General features: G+C 36.6%; 1 protein-coding gene across 1 annotated transcript; it reads left to right on the forward strand.

Moving 5' to 3' along the window:
- The first annotated feature begins 2784 nt into the window (after positions 1 to 2784).
- On the forward strand, positions 2785 to 16828 carry LOC109088587 (vasopressin V2 receptor-like). The gene is made up of 6 exons (XM_042712957.1): positions 2785 to 3132; positions 10764 to 11150; positions 11866 to 12111; positions 12211 to 12357; positions 13274 to 13910; positions 15273 to 16828. Exons 2-6 carry the CDS (start codon positions 10767 to 10769, stop codon positions 15473 to 15475), a joined length of 1617 nt encoding a protein of 538 aa, XP_042568891.1. The 5' UTR covers positions 2785 to 3132; positions 10764 to 10766; the 3' UTR covers positions 15476 to 16828.
- The last annotated feature ends 907 nt before the right edge of the window (positions 16829 to 17735 follow it).

Raw genomic sequence — 17735 nt, forward strand, 5'->3', positions numbered from 1 at the left:
GGGTGTTTTAAGTAAATATAAAGCAAATATTCAATCTTTTTCATGTATTGGGTCATTAGATGTATAAAAACATATGCAACAAATCTGCATTTGTGCAGTTATTAGTTATTGTTATTGTTGTATCAAAGCTATTGTATCAAATTAAGAAAGTATTCAAATTTAAGAATTTACATGGGTAAATCCTCTTCCTCTGATTGATTAAGGTGGATACATGAAGGCTTTTTCTAGTATAATTTATCCATCAATCGAATTACAAACTGATTATTACATCACATGTAAATGTAGTTAAGATGAAGTTTCCAAAGTCAAAGTTACATGTCACAGTAAACAGACTTTTGGTACCAGACAAATATTTTTGTTAGGACTCTTAAAGGGGTCATATGATGTTGCTAAAAAGAACATTATGTTGTGTATTTGGTGTAATTCAATGTGTTTATGCGGTTTAAGGTTAAAAAACACATTATTTTCCACATACTGTACATTATTATTGCTCCTCTGTGCCCCGCTTTTCTGAAACGCGTCGATTTTTACAAATCTCATCAGTCTGAAAACTGCGAGGTGTGCGCTGATTGGCCAGCTATCCAGTGCGTTGTGATTGGCTGAATACCTCAAGCGTGTGACGGAAATTTTACGCCCCTTACCATACTGTGATGCTTTGTGTCCCGGCGTGATGAGACAAAACCAATAAAACCCATTACAAACGAGGCATTTGTTGCATCCAGTGGGGACATAAATACTGATTATAATGACTTATAATTTATTTTTTATAAATAACAGCGTCTCCACGACATGGCGGCGGCGCCAGCAACAGTGAGAATAAAAGTTACGCCTTCTTTCTTTGCGTGAACATTTGGGCGGCGTTATGCAAATGACGTAGACATGTGGGGGCGTGTTAGAACGAACTGTTTCAGGAGGGTGTGGTTGACTCTTAACTTTTATAAAGAATATCTCTTTGGATTTGATACTTTAGTCTTTGCAACTTCACAGATCTTCTTTATGCATTAAGAGCTTGTAACACTCCAAAGAGAAAGGAAAAATTGAAATCGCATAATATGACCCCTTTAAAAGCATTGTTCTGCTGCCTTTGATGTCACAGCATGAGTCGCTGCTAGTGTAGGGCTCCAAATTTAAGTCAATCAGAATTTTTATGATGCCATTTTCCTGCAGCTCCAAAATCACATGGCATTTATGGCTCAAGTGATTGGCCAGAGCCGAACCCACATGAGGAACAAATAGCAGAAATCAAATCACATATTGTTGGGGGTTTCTCTGCCAGCCAAGCCACTACCATTGCAATGAATGGGAACATAGACCTGCTCGGTTGAGACAAGTTGTAATAGGTTTGATAATTAATTTGTCCTGTGGAAGAAAAGTTTCAAAAAACTTAAATTCTCTCACTCTGACATACACTTTAAGTAATGTAGCATTCTCCCTCTTTCAGTGCCGCTAGTTTGTGCACAGACACTCGCGCTGCCTCTGCAGTGAAAATGAACAGACTCTTTCACAACACCTCTGTTTCTCTGTGAGAGCAAATCGACTGCACGGAGGGTCATCGCCAACCAAACCATGAATCAGCTCTGTAGATCTATTACATTAACCCAATTAATTACTTTTAAACATTCAAATCAGTCCCACTCTTTCTTCTTCTCTATCCATCCATCTGTTTAATCTATCTATCCATTGTTCTGTCATGAGGAAAAAAATATTAGGCAGGACAGAGGGAGAGCTTGAAAAGGGGGGAGGGATTTATGTCATTTTTTATGTTTTGGCTGACTCAAGCACTGGGACTGACTGCTGAGGATGGAGTTCTGCGCTCATTTGAATTGCAGAGAAAAGAGAGACGGTCATTTGCTCAAACTTTAATTTAATCCCTTTCAGGGGAGCAGGTGTTTGAAACGCTCAGAGGCTGAACACTGTCATGTTTATGTATTCAGTGTGTGTGTGTAATCTCTTCCATGTTTTAATCAGTCCTTTAATGTGATTAATTTCATTGTATAATGAGCCTGTCAGGTCTAATTTCGTCCTCCTTCAGGGAAAACAAAAACATGGGATTTCTTGTTCTGTGCTGTTTGCACACACATATATTACGAAGATGGATGAAGAGTGTTGAGTTTCTAAGTCATCATTCATTCCTGACACACAGATCTGTCATTTTTTTCACTGTCAGAAAGTTTTGCATTTCATATATATTTTCTATATAATGATGTATAATCCCTTTGGAACACATTCTTTAATTCTTATTTGATATGGAACAGCTTGTGAAAATTAATTTACATTAATCTGTGTAAAAATATTAACTGAATTTTTATTGTGGACTCAAAAAAAAAAGCTGAAACACTGTAAAAAAATCGATTTGTTTTTTGTTAAGGGTATAATTGTTTTTTTTATTTGCAGGTGTTTGTACAGTTTTGTTGTTGAATTTTGTCACATTTAGTAAATTGTTGTCTTGAGATGTCGGCCAGAGTTTGTTCCTATTTAAAATGATCAGTTCATTGAGATGATGCAGATAAACTAATATTAATGTAATCAATTAATTAATTTAAATAGGAAAGTATTACAATTACATGATTAAATGTCTATTAAATAGCCTAACATTTAGAAGTGTAACTACATTTTTGCTGTGAACTAAAACTTGACCCATTCATCCAAGGAGCTCATTTGATCAACTGGATGAAGGAGTGTGCAAGAAGGATAATGAGGGGAGGAGTTCTCTGAGAGGGAGGGAGAAGGAGACAGTAGGAGGAACAGAAGTAGCTCAAGCAAATTATGTTTAGTGCGCTCAGCAGAGCAGAGAATATACTTAACATAACAGACAGAGAGCATGAGACTGACATACAGACGCAGTTTCCTCTTCGATCAGAAAGCTGAACGGACAGGGGTACATTTAAATCTGTAGGTAAAATGAGCTTTGACTGAGAGCACAGAATATTTTGGCAATATAGTAATTTATTTTACATAATTGCCAAACAAAGTTACAATGGTAGACGGCGGATATCTAAAACTGTTTCAGTGTCAACATAGAAGGCGTGGACGTGGCATGGACAGAGCATTATATGGCTTAGTTCGTGAAGAAAACTGTGGATTACAACGCAAAGTGAAATACTTACAGTGAAGAAACGGAGCTGACTGACGGTAAGTGCTGCTAATCAATCAGCGCGGACATATAGAGCTCTCCGTTCGCGCGCGCCACTGTGTCACTCACGTGCTCCCTACAATGCTTTAACATTGTTGCATACATGCAAGTATTAGAATACTATTATGTACTACTGAGTATTCAATCACTTACGAAAATAACGAGTTTGCTTTCCCAATGTGTAAGAATAATACAAAATGATGGCCTGTATTAAAATTACAGCTAAATATTATAGCCTACCTTTTTCAAAATGACCTGAGGACCAACGAGGTGAGTCTCAAATGTGTTTTTAATTTAACTCCAAAAATGTATATATTACCGTATTTTCTTACTTTATAGACTTGAGCTTAGAAAACGATGATGAATAAATGTCTCTGTCCAGCAAAAAACAAACAAACAGACAGAAAAGTCTAATCACGTGGAGATCGTGTCTAGCTCACTTTATGATATCTGAATTTATGATTTTTTTTTTTTAAATGTTCGTACTTTGGACAGGAGAATAATTTAATATACTACAGTAAAATAACTGGTAATTTACCTTAACTTAAATGACTGTTTATGTTTTTGTAGCTTAGTAAAATCAGTCACCTGGTAAGCTAAACAGTAAAAGGACGTTTCGAATTCCCTGTCATGCATCACATTTAATCACATTTTATTTAAATAGGTGTAGGTAACATTTTATATTGCTTAGTTATTTATTGCATCATGATTGGCATGTGTTTATGTGGGTAATATTAAACATATAGTAAATGCTGCTGTCTTCGTGAGCTTTTTTCATCGAGTAATGTTTTAATAGTTCAAGTAGGTTGATATATTATTGTATTACACAGCCGCCACAATGCCATCTTGAAATGCCTGAAACACTGTCATCATTATTCGTGAATTTCTGTCAACCATATAGCTGCCAGGTTTTGACAATACATCTGGATTTTTTACATTGCAGAATATGGGCAGAATATGCATGAATGTAGCAGCCCATTAGAGTCATCTACAGTACAATGTGTAAATAATTAACTTTAGAACACAATAATGTAATATAATTTTTTTTTTTTACATTTTTGTGCTTCATTGCGAGGTAAACGCCCATTCAGAACTGTGGGTTTTGATAGCTGAGGTCAGCTGGAATGATCACAGTACATCCATCCATCATCCTCATGTACACACACAGGAGCCTGTGTGTTTCAGAGCGATGCTAATTGCACTTGATGTTTTTCATTTTCCTCTTAATTAAGATTCTAAAATGCTTTACAGTCTTTCATGAAAAGCTTTACTCATGAACGGCCGCTGAGTCACTAGACATTTGGTCTTTGTGATTATGTGGGGCGGTCACATTTATGATTGATTGACTTATGGAGGATTTTGTGGCTTAGATTAATGTATGTAGGCTTACAAATATTTTCATTTAACATTACATGCATTAAACCAGAGAACAAAAACTTAATGCAGTGACTAATTAAAATCTTCAGAGCACTGCATGCTTAATTGTTCGGGATTTAGAAAACAAAAGTAGCTATGCAATGGAACCTGTTAACACTGCAAACCTGGAATCACAGTCGTCTTAAGTAAACATGGGTGACCTGCTTTTGTTGAAACCTCACAAAGCTTTATGAATCTGTGAACTGAGACACAGCTGTTCCAATTCTCAATAGTGTTTACCACAGTTGCATTAACGTAAACTGGGTTCATGCCTCCCAAAGAACTTTGAAATCATGGACAGAATCCCCTTATAAGTAAACAAACACATAGCTTCTCACTGTGAACCTGAGAGGTTTCAAAGTTCATTGATTGCTGATGATGTATTCACTTATTTCCTTGTGTATGACCCAGACTATTCACAATAAAACAGGACAATAGGGTATATGGACTGTTTGAACATATTGTTTTTGTAGTTTCAGTTACTATCATTTTTTCATGGTTTCAGTGTGCATTTAAAGACTACCAGACTGATCTGTTTGAACAGGAATATATGTGACCAGTTAATGAGTAAATGTGGAGTAGTCTTGCATGAACCAGTTTCCAAACTCTCTGTGTCTTCATCACAAAAAACAACCAATAATACTACAGTTTTAAACTACCTAAAAACACTAAAAAAAAAATAAAAAACTGCAAAAAAAAAAAAAAAAAAGTAACTATACTGTACTAAAATGTATGTCAGTGTTGGAGGAATGCAGGTGCGTTCTTGGGATGGACCTGAGCACAGAACAGAGCTGAAACGTGAAAAGATGGTGGAAATGGGTTAGAAAAACAAAAGCGCTAACAGATGAAAACAGGTGGATCACTCAGTCATCCTTTCTGTGGAGTGGCTGTTTTCCTGTGATTGACAAAGACGTAAAATAAAGTGATGAGTGAGTGAGATGTAGTTGCAAGTGTCCATATATATATATATATATATATATATATATATATATATATATATATATATATATATATATATATATATATATATTTATATATACACATTATTAGCATCGCCAAAAAAAAAGTGACAGAGACATGTCACAAAAATTCACATTAAAAAAAAGGTGCAGAATCTGAAATATTTCTTATTAATTGTACATTATAACTTTTCTTTGTTTTTAATTTTTCAAAATCCTAAAACTTTTAAATTACTTCTAGGCTTCACTGGGGAAAATACAGATTTGAATGTGGTCTCAGACAGTATGTATCTGGCAGACAGCTACTTACAGTATATTAGAAAGGAGACACAAAAGTGGTCTGCTGCGGTTCATTGCCACTTTCTCTTCATTTCATTTACTCTCCTCTATCTCTCCTGCTTTTCATTTTCAGATATGCTGCACTACACAGTAGCTTCTCCTGCGGTGAGGCATTTATAAATTAGGGATTACTTTCCTTACACATCTTTTCTACCTAGTCCACCAGACATGCACACACACACAGATTCCAGTGTAGCCACATAATGCACTCTTCTGATGTGCTGACGTACATTGATAAATTCCTTATCAGCACTTCATCACTGCTCAGCGTGAGATCAGTTCACTCATACTCAGTGGCAGAAGGATAAAATAAACCAACCTGGTCAACCATCTAAACCATCTAAACCTTTTGATATGAATATGAAACATAGTCTTTACTGCATGATTAACTGTACATTAACTCTACATTTAAATTGTAAATTTAATTTATTAGGTAATAGTAATGTCTGTGCCTGGAGGCAAAATTTTGGCTCCCAGCATCCACTGGGTCAAAATAAATCATTGCTTTACTGGTCACTGTTTCATTGTTATTGTAAGAGTAGTATTCTGTCTAAAAAGCTCACAGACCAGTTGACCCTTCGCTAAGCCTTGCATTAAAGACATTACTGACCAGTCCTACTTTAGAAACTGTTGTCATCTGCTATTTTCTCAAATTTTTTCTCTGTTCTAATGTAGGTCTTTGTGGAGGATTTGTGTTTTACCAGTTTTAAAAGCACTTTACAGAAATTCTACCAAAATACAGAAAACAGAAAATTGTTTTTATAAATATATTCTGAAACATTTTTAAGACATATAAATAGTCAAAAAAAAAGAGAAAAGAAATACAATTAACTAAAAATTTTATATATTTATTTAAATATATTTTTAAATTCTATATTAGCCATTTTGGCCCATTTTGTATATTTTGAAATATATTTAAAGTGTATTTTTTGCCATATACAATTTCCAAATACAATTTCTTTTTACTGTTAATTTAACCAATTATATAATATTTATTATATATTTATATAGTATTTTTATATAGTATATAAGTATTTATATTTTTAAAAAAAAAACTTTTTGTACACATTTTTCATAAAAATATTTGGATTCAACATTTTGGGTTTTATATCATCTTCCTCTCTGATTTTTAAATTCACTCAATTTTCAAAGCGCATTTCTTTATTTATTTATTTGATGCCAAAAGGCACCTTTAGAAAGAGCCGCTTAAGGGTCATGGGCTCAAGTCCCAGTGCACCCCATTGCTGTGCCTTGACTGTCCTTTCCTTGGCACCGAGCATTTTGTAAAAGGCACAGTTCTGGGAAGCATCACTTTTAAAACCCATTCAGCAGATGAGATCTGAAAGGTAGTAGTTACATCTGACCATCAACATTGTGAAGAACCAGGCTGAGTTTTGCTAAAACTGTTACTGTGCCATTGCTGGAATGGTAAAAGGATGATATTTACATGGAAGTCAGATATCGTAAACAGCAGTGGTGAACAGAGAGAGGACACAAACTGAGAAAGGAGCAAAGGAGCGAGAGAGACGAATGAGTGCACTGCTGCTCTCCACAGTTGGCTTTCACATCCTCCACTCCAGTCTCCTCTTTTTCCACTGCCCCTTTGACCTCTAAGCAGAGCACCATGGGAAACGTGAAATATTTTTAGTGTCGGTCTGATAACCAGCAGATGGAGGTTTGAGAGACAGAGAACACTTCTCTGTTAGCTTTGGTGTGGTTTGGATCAATTCTTTGATTGCTCAGGAGACATTCTTAAAAAAAATAAAGGTTTCAAAATGCTGGTTTTCACAACAATACCTTAAGGCTGGAATACACAACGTGAACAGATCTTAAAATACTGGGCATTATACACTTAGTGACTTTGTGATAGTGACTGATGAAAAACAGACCATCATACACTAAATGACTGAGGATCATACACTAGCAGACTTTAAAGTTGTTCCGATCATAACAAACTCACGCAGAAACATGCGCCTTGTAGCTTGGAGACGCGTGACAAATGAAAACAATATTTGTTCTAAAACAAACATAAAATATAAAATCATACTTGATATAATCAGACTCTAAAGAATAATATTCTAAAACAAAACACTTAAACATCATTCAAAAAAATCCATTAAATATGAAATCTGTCAACTCAAATCTGCAGACTAACTCTAACTGTAAATTGGCGGAAAATCGGGCAAAAATCATGTAGTGAACCATTTTTGATTCCCCAAAGAACCTTTTGGGAACAGTTCTTAAAAAGAGCCATTATTTTCTTAATGTGAAGAACATTTTAAAAATCAGAAGAACCTTTTTCTTCTATTAAGAACCTTTTTGTACAATGGAAAGTTTCCATGGATGTTAAAGGTCCTTCATAGGATCATATATGGCAACAAACTATTCAATGTATTACTTGCTGTTTCTTTGTAATTGTAATATACAAAGATTTTTTTTTTTGTTGCTTCATTGTTCAGTCCCAAGATGGGAAAAAATGACAATGCGTAGTTATGAAGAATAAGTAAAAATGGAGAATGTAGTATAAATACTTTCACATTTAATAATATTAACATTTTAGAAAATACATCTCTGACATTTCATTTTTTTTTAAGAAAAACCTACACTTTTTTTCAGAGCAATCAATGTTTTATGAGTTATTAAAATCTCTGACATTTTATCGCAGATTCTGGTCTCTTGACAAATCTGACCACATTGTGTGAAATTATTGCAATTTCCTTTAAAGGGGTCATGAAATGAGAAACCAAAATTTGCCTTGATCTTTTGGAATATAAGAGGTCTTTGTACCAATAAAACGTCCTGCAAGTTTCATAGCTTAAGACGTCCTCCCCATTATAAACGAGCCATTTATTTAATCAAGCTCTAAATACAGCTCGTTCTGGATCCATGGTAAGAAGTGACGTCACGGTGCGAAGTGACGTTCCAACCATTTGCATATGACCGCCTCCAGCACAAGACAACTACGCTCATTTCGTATCGTTGTCGCGCCGCGCGCGGCGCCTCACAAGTGTTCACTCGACGGACAGCGAGTGGGTCTGTGGTACAGGAAAATTACAATGCCCACGCAGATGTGCTCAAACATATAAGGTTTTTATCATTGCAAGAGCCATCGCTTCGAATGCATCACCCGCTACTAAACAGTTCCGTTCAATCGCAAATGTTTCTGGCTGGGGGTGTTAAAATTGATCCATAGGCACTGTCGTTAGCCAATCATAACAGTGGGCGTTTAACACTGAACTCTTAAAGGGGAAACAAACCCAAAAATAGACTGTTGGAATCAAAGGATGAGAAACAGGGTGGGAAAATGTCATAATTCACTACATTTTAAAAGTTTTTTTTTTTTTTAATTAAAAAAATTACCAAAGAAATTCTTGGAAATTTCATAAGATAATAATAGAAAATAAAAATGCTATTTAATGTGAGTTTAAAAACCTTAGAAAAGACAAGTGGTATTTCTGGAGATTTTCTTAGTTGAAAAATCTGAGATGGAGATTCTATTTGCTGTCTGTGTAATCTCAACATGAGAAACAAAAGCGATATGAATCTAATACACACATGCCCAGCAGGGGCACATCACAGAGCCACTTTTAGCCTCTTGATGAATAGCCAATGCTAGCACACGTGCATCAGACACATTTAAAGAACCAGAGCGTGTGAGGAGGCTCTTTCTGTAATTTCCCAGGAGGTCTCAAAGTAGGTAATGGAAAGTAGTTGGGACATGCAAAGAGTGCAAACAGACAACAAACTGGACAGCAAGAGCAACTGAGAGGCTTTCCGCAGGCAACGTCAGTGGAAGACCTTGCCAGGCTTTGTTACAATTGGAAGGATTTCATTAGGACTCTGTAACCAGCACAGCTCTGAAGTGGTTATTTCTGTTGTGCATTGATTATGCAAATGCCAGATGAAAACCACCACTCCAGATGGATGGAGAGAGTGAGAGCAGGAAGAGTGAGTGAGTGAGTGAGAATGAATGAACTGAATGAAATATTGCAGGTCTCAAAGACTTGGACTTGAATCAAGAGCTAATTTTAAAACGAACCGCATTCGAAAGCTTTCTGGTTCCATTCTTGCTAATCCTCACATAAATCATAAACACATTGACAGGAATACACTCATGGAAGGCTAAACAGCACATATGAGCTAACAAACACCAGAAGAATCAAAGAAAATATTTTGCAATATTATTACAATTTAAATCCTGCCTACCGCCGCCATCCATTCCATCCCATAAGAAGGATTTAAACCATAATTGTTCACATATCTCTTTCATATATTTTTTTCTCAGTGTTACCACAAATATGTTTTGTGTCTGGAGACAAAGGTTGAGTAAACAATCTCAGATTTACCTTTCAGATATTTGCTAAATGAGTTTTAGCAGCTGGTCATAATAATCCATGCAGCATCTTAATGAGGCAGATATAAAGAGATCGGAGGGGTTTCTAAATGTTTTATGTGGAGACTGCAGTGTTCAAAACTGAAAGACAATGATTCAAAGCTGTATTTAATAAATTCATAATTTTGTTTTCTAGTTTCCTTTTGTTCCAAACATCAAAACTAACCTCAAAACTCTGTTGAGTACATGTGTACATTTCTTGCTGTTTCAGCTAAAAAAAAAATGATTTAATGATAAAATGATGTTTTAAGAGCGTTCTCTAAAAACATCCCCAAAAACAGAAGCTGAAATGGGGAATTTAATTTGAGATGATATGGGAGACATCCTAATGATTCATTTGATTTAGATGCCACCATTCCTTTACTGTTGCAGAAGAGCTACAGAAATAGCCAACAAAATGAAATTAATTTGACCTAATTTTATTAAAATGATTTACAACTGTTTGTTTGCCGATTTAGGCAAGTGAGGGATCAGTGTTAGGATGTTTTGGTTTTTCCTCTCATGTCTGTCCTTCTTGTTGTAGGTTATGAGGATGGCCTCTTGGGAAGAGAATTTGGGTCACCCCAATCACTCACTGCTGGAGATTGAGGGGTCACCAGACGTGTCCAGCTCCCTCTTCAATCTCAGCAGCAGTTATGGGGGCACGGAGGCTTTCCTCTGGCTGTTTCCGTCAGAGAACTTCACATGGACCACAGCGTGGCCCACAATCCAGCCAGTTGCCCCTCCACGGGTACGGGACCAAGCCTTGGCCCAGGCGGAGATCGGGGTGCTGGGGTTGGTGCTTGCCCTCACTGCTCTGGGTAATGGATTCGTGCTGTGGGTGCTGCTGCGTAGGAAGAAACATCACGCTCCCATGCACCTCTTCATGGTCAATCTATGTGTAGCTGACCTGGTAGTGGCCTTCTTTCAGGTAACAGCCTCTTGAGACTATTATGATGAGTGAAAAAATGATGAGTGCTTTGAAATGAGCTTATATGGTTAAGTAACCATTGACCTGAATGGAAAAATATAGTGAGACTACATTTATTAAAATGCAGTTGATGTATCAGGTATGGGAGTAATGTTGTGTCAGCAGGGAAGTTCTCGATATCAGTAGAGTTGCATGATTAATTGAAATAAAATGTAAATTGTGATAGGGCTTTGTGCAATTATCAAATCTCAATAACTGCAATATCATAATAATAAATAAATGCCCTGCATGTTTAAGAGTAAAGTGCAGCACTGTTTTCTTTTACATGATTTCACGTTTGAAAAAAATGTTTAGACAGCCATAAATATTAATATTGTAATTTTACAGTAAAATAAAAGTGTTAGTAGTTGTAGTAATTAATAGTAATATATTTTATTACATCAAAACAAAATAAAAAAAAAAACATCCAAAACAAAACATACATACAAACAAACAAACAAAAAAAACAAATGAAATTAAATCGCAATTGCAATTTTTTTAGACAAGTTGTGCCGAGGGAGGTGGAGGGTTGTGATCTCATTGGCTGGAGAATCAGCAAAGGCCAATCAGCTTGTGCCATGTATTAAATGACGTGACTGCATGTAAAAGGACCTATCAGCCTGCACCATCTAGAGTTTTGTGCCTGAATTAGATATATGTCTTTATTATGTCCCAGGTGCTGCCACAGTTGGTGTGGGACATCACAGAGCACTTCCAGGGGCCTGATGCTCTGTGTCGCTCCGTCAAGTATTTGCAGATCGTCGGGATGTTTGCATCCTCCTATATGATCGTTGCTATGACTGTGGATCGGCACTATGCCATCTGCTGCCCGCTTCAAGCATATCGCGGAGGTACGCCCTCCCGCTGGAACACCCCCATTATGGTTGCGTGGGGCCTGGCCCTAGTGCTTAGCTTGCCACAGGTGAGGAGTAAAAAAATCTCAGATCGTTCCTGACTGATTTATTTAATTGCATCACAACTATTTTTTCAAGCTTATAATTGTCTCCTTGCTTGCACACAGGTGTTCATCTTCTCGCGGTCAGAGGTGTCCCCTGGGGTGTTCGAATGCTGGGGCCACTTTGCTGAGGCGTGGGGTCTTAAAGCATACGTCACCTGGATGACTGTAGCTGTATTCGTATTGCCAGCTTTAATCATCACTGTCTGTCAGGTATCTCCAGCTTTTTTTCTCAATCTTTCACTCTCTACACATTTTTTTTAAATTAAATATTTGGTTTTGACATATCTTGTCTAACAATGTTTTACAGCATAAGAACATGGTGTATATTATGCAAATGTCAAAGACTTGACATGTTTAATAGGAATTAGATGTACAGCAGGGTACAACCTGATGGCTGTGCCAGCATTGGGTGAAATTCAGAATTTAATAATTGGCTTCTTTTCAATTCATGAGTTGGACATGAATTTGAAGGACAGGAAGAGGGATATACTTAATTGCAATTCAAAGAAATTCACTGTAACACCACAGAGGAATTTCTGTAGTCCAGAACAAGTTTGCTAATAATTTCAATGTTTTTTGGCTTTCTTTTTACTTATTTTGGAATGCCAAGGTCACTGACTTGATTCCCAGTATGCATGAACTAATAAAATATATAACTTGAATGAAATGCTAGACAATTTGCATACATTGCCTGCCTGCCAAATGCATAAATGTAAATGTAAATGAATACCAAACATATCCCAAACGAATGCACTTAATAAATTATTTTGTTCCTTCTTCTTTTTTTTTGTTATCAGTAATGCACATTAGGGTATTGTTTTTGTGATGCCTTTTCTGTTATTTAGTTCATGTTTATTGCATTATTTTAGTGTCATGTGACCCTGTGCGCAATCTAAGAAAACGATTTCCTCAACAGATTAGCCTTATTTATCTGAATTAGGTTTAATTAAGGTTAATATGGTCTAAACAAAGATTAAAATTTTCCCATATAGCACCATAAAATGTCCACCACGTTACTGCACTTAGCAAAAAAAAAAAAAAAGTATTCTTAGTTCAGTTCTAAATGGCACATGACTCTGGACCATGATAGGAATATTTTTACATTGACGTATCTCTTTCATCCCAGGTTCGCATCTTCAGAGAAATCCATGACAACATCTACCTGAAGTCTGAGCGGGTGGTGACGGCAGAATTTAAGAGGAACTCTGTCTTCTTCCACTTTGCTCAGCGGGAGGGGGTTAGTGGACGAGGCAGAGAGAGAAACAGACAGAGCAGACACAGTCACCATGCTGACAGCAGTCTCAGTCAAGCTCACTCCAGTCCCTCACATCATGCAGGAAAGGAAGCGTGCTCCTCGAGTCTATATGATGACTATTCTCAGACTATAAACTGTAAGAGCTCTATCTGCGAGCCCTGCTTTGGGCCCCACCCCTCTTCAGACAGCTCCTCCCCCTCTATCCAAACTCATCTGCAAAACACCCCCAATCATCTCTCAGACCCCTCCCATTCTCAGTCATTATCAGCCAATAGCGTGTGTGCACTGGCTGGACACCCAAATAGCTCTGGAGCTTCTGAACTGTGGCCAGATGCTTTTCCCCTTCCGACCGATTATTCGCACCCACCGCCTCTCCCAGGTGTGACTAAGGCCATGTCTAAAACGGTGAGGATGACTCTCGTCATTGTGCTGGTCTACACCATCTGCTGGTCTCCTTTCTTTATTGTTCAGTTATGGGCAGCCTGGGACCCCAACCCACCAAACCAAGGTCAGACATTAAGCAAACAGATGAATATACATCTCCTGTACAGTCACACAATAAGGCTTCTTAAAAGCTAAAAACACTATGATGTATTTTTAAATGGGTTCATATCATAATAGGCAATGTTCTGAAACAGGAAGTTGCTCTACAATCAGGCAACACATTTCATCAAACCATAGAAACAATATAACAAAGAAGAGATTGTCCACTTGTCAAAAATTGATGGGAGAAGTCACAAAGCTCAATATGGTGGCCATAGGTATGGAAGTCCTACTGTTGAGTTAAAAGAAGCAATCAGTTTTCTGATACAGACTACAGACTTTTTTGTGCATGTGCACTAGCTAAACCAGAGATTTTTTTTTCAGGGTAATTTTAGCTAAAAAAAAATAGAAGCAAAATTCAGTATACCATTGTTTTTGCTGAAAGAAAAAAAAAATTACTCAGCAAGGATGCATTAAATTGATCAAAAGTGACAGTAAAGATATTTATAAAGATTTGTATTTCAAATAAATGTCCTTTCTAATCATCAAAAATTCCTGAAAAAAAAAAATCAATGTTTCCAGAAAAAATATGAAGCAGCAACAGTTTTCACCATAATAAGAAATGTTTCCTGAGCAACAAATCATCATATTAAAATGATCTCTGAAGGATCATTTGACACTAAAGACTGGAGTAATGATGCTGAAAATTCAGCTTTGCTGTCAGCAGGGTGGTGTTCATAACAAAACAAGCAACATATTCTCCAGGAATATCTCAAAAACAGTGATGCCTGTTCTTGGAAATCTACCTTCCAGCAGAGTTTTGTTCCAAGTACAATAAAAAACACATGAATCAGTTCACCAGGATATCTTCAAGGTTGCTTGGAAATTGTAGGCAGGTTTGTTAGAGCTCGACTGGAACTGAAGTCTACAAGAGGGGAGATCTCCAGGAGCAGAAATAATCAATAATGTGTTCAAGCGTCCCCTTTTTTATTATTTCCCTCTTTATTTAACAGTCCCCTGCTTTCTTTCCCCTTAACACATAAACAGACAAACACCTGCTCACTCACCTGAGTGTTGGGTAATCTCATTGGTATTTACACCTCTGTATTAGACTGGGCTTTCTGCACAGTTTGACCAGCCACCTGGCAACCAAATCACTATGAAAATCAGCACAAACTTACTTCTATCGATGCATTTCAGTCTTTTATTAAGTGAGCCCTATATTGAAGTCAGCCTTAAACTGTGTTCCATATGGCTTATATTATTATATTTTGCATCTCACTGAATTGTTTTTAATTATACATTACTGTACAAAAATGTCAGTAAAGACCTTCATAAATGCAAATGTTATTTCCTGGCTTTGAGTTTGTCTTTATCTCTCATGCAGGGGCAGTTTTCACTATCCTGATGCTACTAGCCAGTCTAAACTCCTGCACTAACCCATGGATCTACACAGCCTTCTCCAACAGTGTGTCCCGTGAGCTGCTCGCACTGCTGCGCTGCCACACCGGATCCCCACGCAGAGGTTCGCTGCCGGACGACTCAACCACAACTCACATGTCAACCAACACCAAGGACTCCACATACTGACCTCTGGTCTGACCCGACTACATGCTACTCTTTGCCCACATGTTGATGACATAATAATGCATAAACTGTCAGGTAGTACTCCAAACGGGGCAGCTGGGCTCGTAAACAGCTTTTTCAGAATTTAAAATGACAAATGGGATGCCCTACGGTCTTGTGAACTTCACGGACAAGTGCCAACTGCACAAGTGTGCAAAAAGTGTGCCATTTGATACAGGGCTAGGAAATGTCCTGGCTACTTTAGATTCAGTTACACAATCTGAAAAGCAGACCTGTCATCAACACTGTTACACCAGTTACAAAGATAAAATCACATTAACATGCCCGGTGCATTTTACAGATAGCTGTCTATTCAGTTACATGAACGCAGACTGGAGTGATGAATGAAGAGGAAGAGGAGGCTGATGGGTCGGAGGTCTTCTCCTTCTCTCTTTATGTCTCAACCAAGTGTTTTCATAGATTAGGGTTGCAGGATTATATCAGACTTTACAGTACAAAGTAGGAGTGGAAAATGTGAGAAAAAAAGGCATGTGAACAATGCATACAGAATGGACAAAAGGTTATCTGGCTGTACTCCGGACAGCTTCAGAAGACCAGCGGCAAGATGCTGCAAATGAGAGTGTCAGAAATTTAAAGGAACATATCCACCACCAGCAAGAATGTTATGAAAATTTCAGCCTGGTTGTGGGAAACAAGCACAGTGGCAGTTTAGTAACACAGCGACTTTCTGAATCGTATTTAAACTATATATCAAATGTAAAGCATTCAGAAGACACTGTGATTTGAGTTGGTCTACAGTATCAGCTATTAATAGATTAGAAGTGCTGGCAGTGGGCAGAAATCTATATTTGACCGCCGCTGGACACAAAAGCTGAGCAGAATGAAATTTCATTCTCTGTGTTAGTCATTTTAGTAGTTTAATGTACCAAAGCAGAGAAATAACACATTGTTTAGAAGCTGTTGATTGTATATTGCATTTCAGTGCAATCATTACTATGTACATTTCCTCACAGTCCTGGGAAATCCTTGTGAAAATCATTAAGAAAAAAATAGCATTTAATTTTTTCTTTTTGTATGCTTAAGGTAAGAAATAACTTTTTTTAACAGAAGAAATTATAATGGCAAATGAACAGCAATATACAGGTCAATTTCTAATCTAAATATTTGTAGGTAGCAAAATCTCTACGTTATGAATATATGTACACACTAATCACACCGATTTCAGCCTCACACATGAACTAACTCATTAACATTCACTCTTTTTGCTCTACCTCTGGTATTTGCTTGATTTTGTTATATATATTTTTTTTCTCATCTGGAATCAGGGGACCATTTACATGCTTCAGAGTAACTTATTTGTACAGAAAATATTATAAACATTATAAATATAATAAAGATGTGTTGAAGGATTAAGAAAAAAATTATTACATTACAACTTAAGCACCTTATTATTATTAAAAAAAAAGTATTCTATACATATATGTATGCATATCTTTGTAACGCACAGATTCTTGAGGTACTCGGTCACTGCAAGAACTCAGTAGTGTCAAATTCAATCTCACACTTTTGCTTGCTAATCCCACCACTGCAAATTATTATTATAAACATGCATTTCAAACCTAAATTCATTCTGGAAGTCCAAAACTCGCTTACTCTTAGTCTACACAGCTTGAGAAGAAATAAACTCCCATTTTAGGGACATTTTTTTACGTTTTGAAATATATTGACCTATCACGCTTCACATTTCAAAAGGACTGAAATTCGGAAATATATTAATATTTTCCCTATTTAACAGAGAGGAATTCACAACAAATCATGTCATTTCCATGAACAAGCAGTTTTGATTAGGACAAATATACTGTTTCTCAATATGATATTTATTGTCTAAGAGTACATCAAAGACTGTGGTTAACTGTAAAGTACTAACCATTAGATATTAGAAAGAACAATGATCAGATATTGGAAACACTGAGAAAACTGCTAGTGAACTTTTTGTTATGCTTAATGCATAATGATGGATAATCATAAAATCATTTAACATTTAATTGACAAGATGTCCAGTACCTAAAATATGATCAACATTGTAATAAATAGTTAAATAGTAAAACCCATTTTTTAACCAATAACAGTTCAAGGCAGTATGTGCTCTCCAGTGTGTTTACATCACTTTTCATCACATAATTTGAGTTTAAATTTATCTTACCAGAAGCTTTGTCTAAATGAAGAGGAATTCAAGTTTTGAGCACTTGTAAAGGGACAGAGT

Source organism: Cyprinus carpio, chromosome A23 (assembly GCF_018340385.1).
Source record: "Cyprinus carpio isolate SPL01 chromosome A23, ASM1834038v1, whole genome shotgun sequence".
In the NCBI taxonomy this organism is placed as follows: Eukaryota; Metazoa; Chordata; class Actinopteri; order Cypriniformes; family Cyprinidae; genus Cyprinus; species Cyprinus carpio.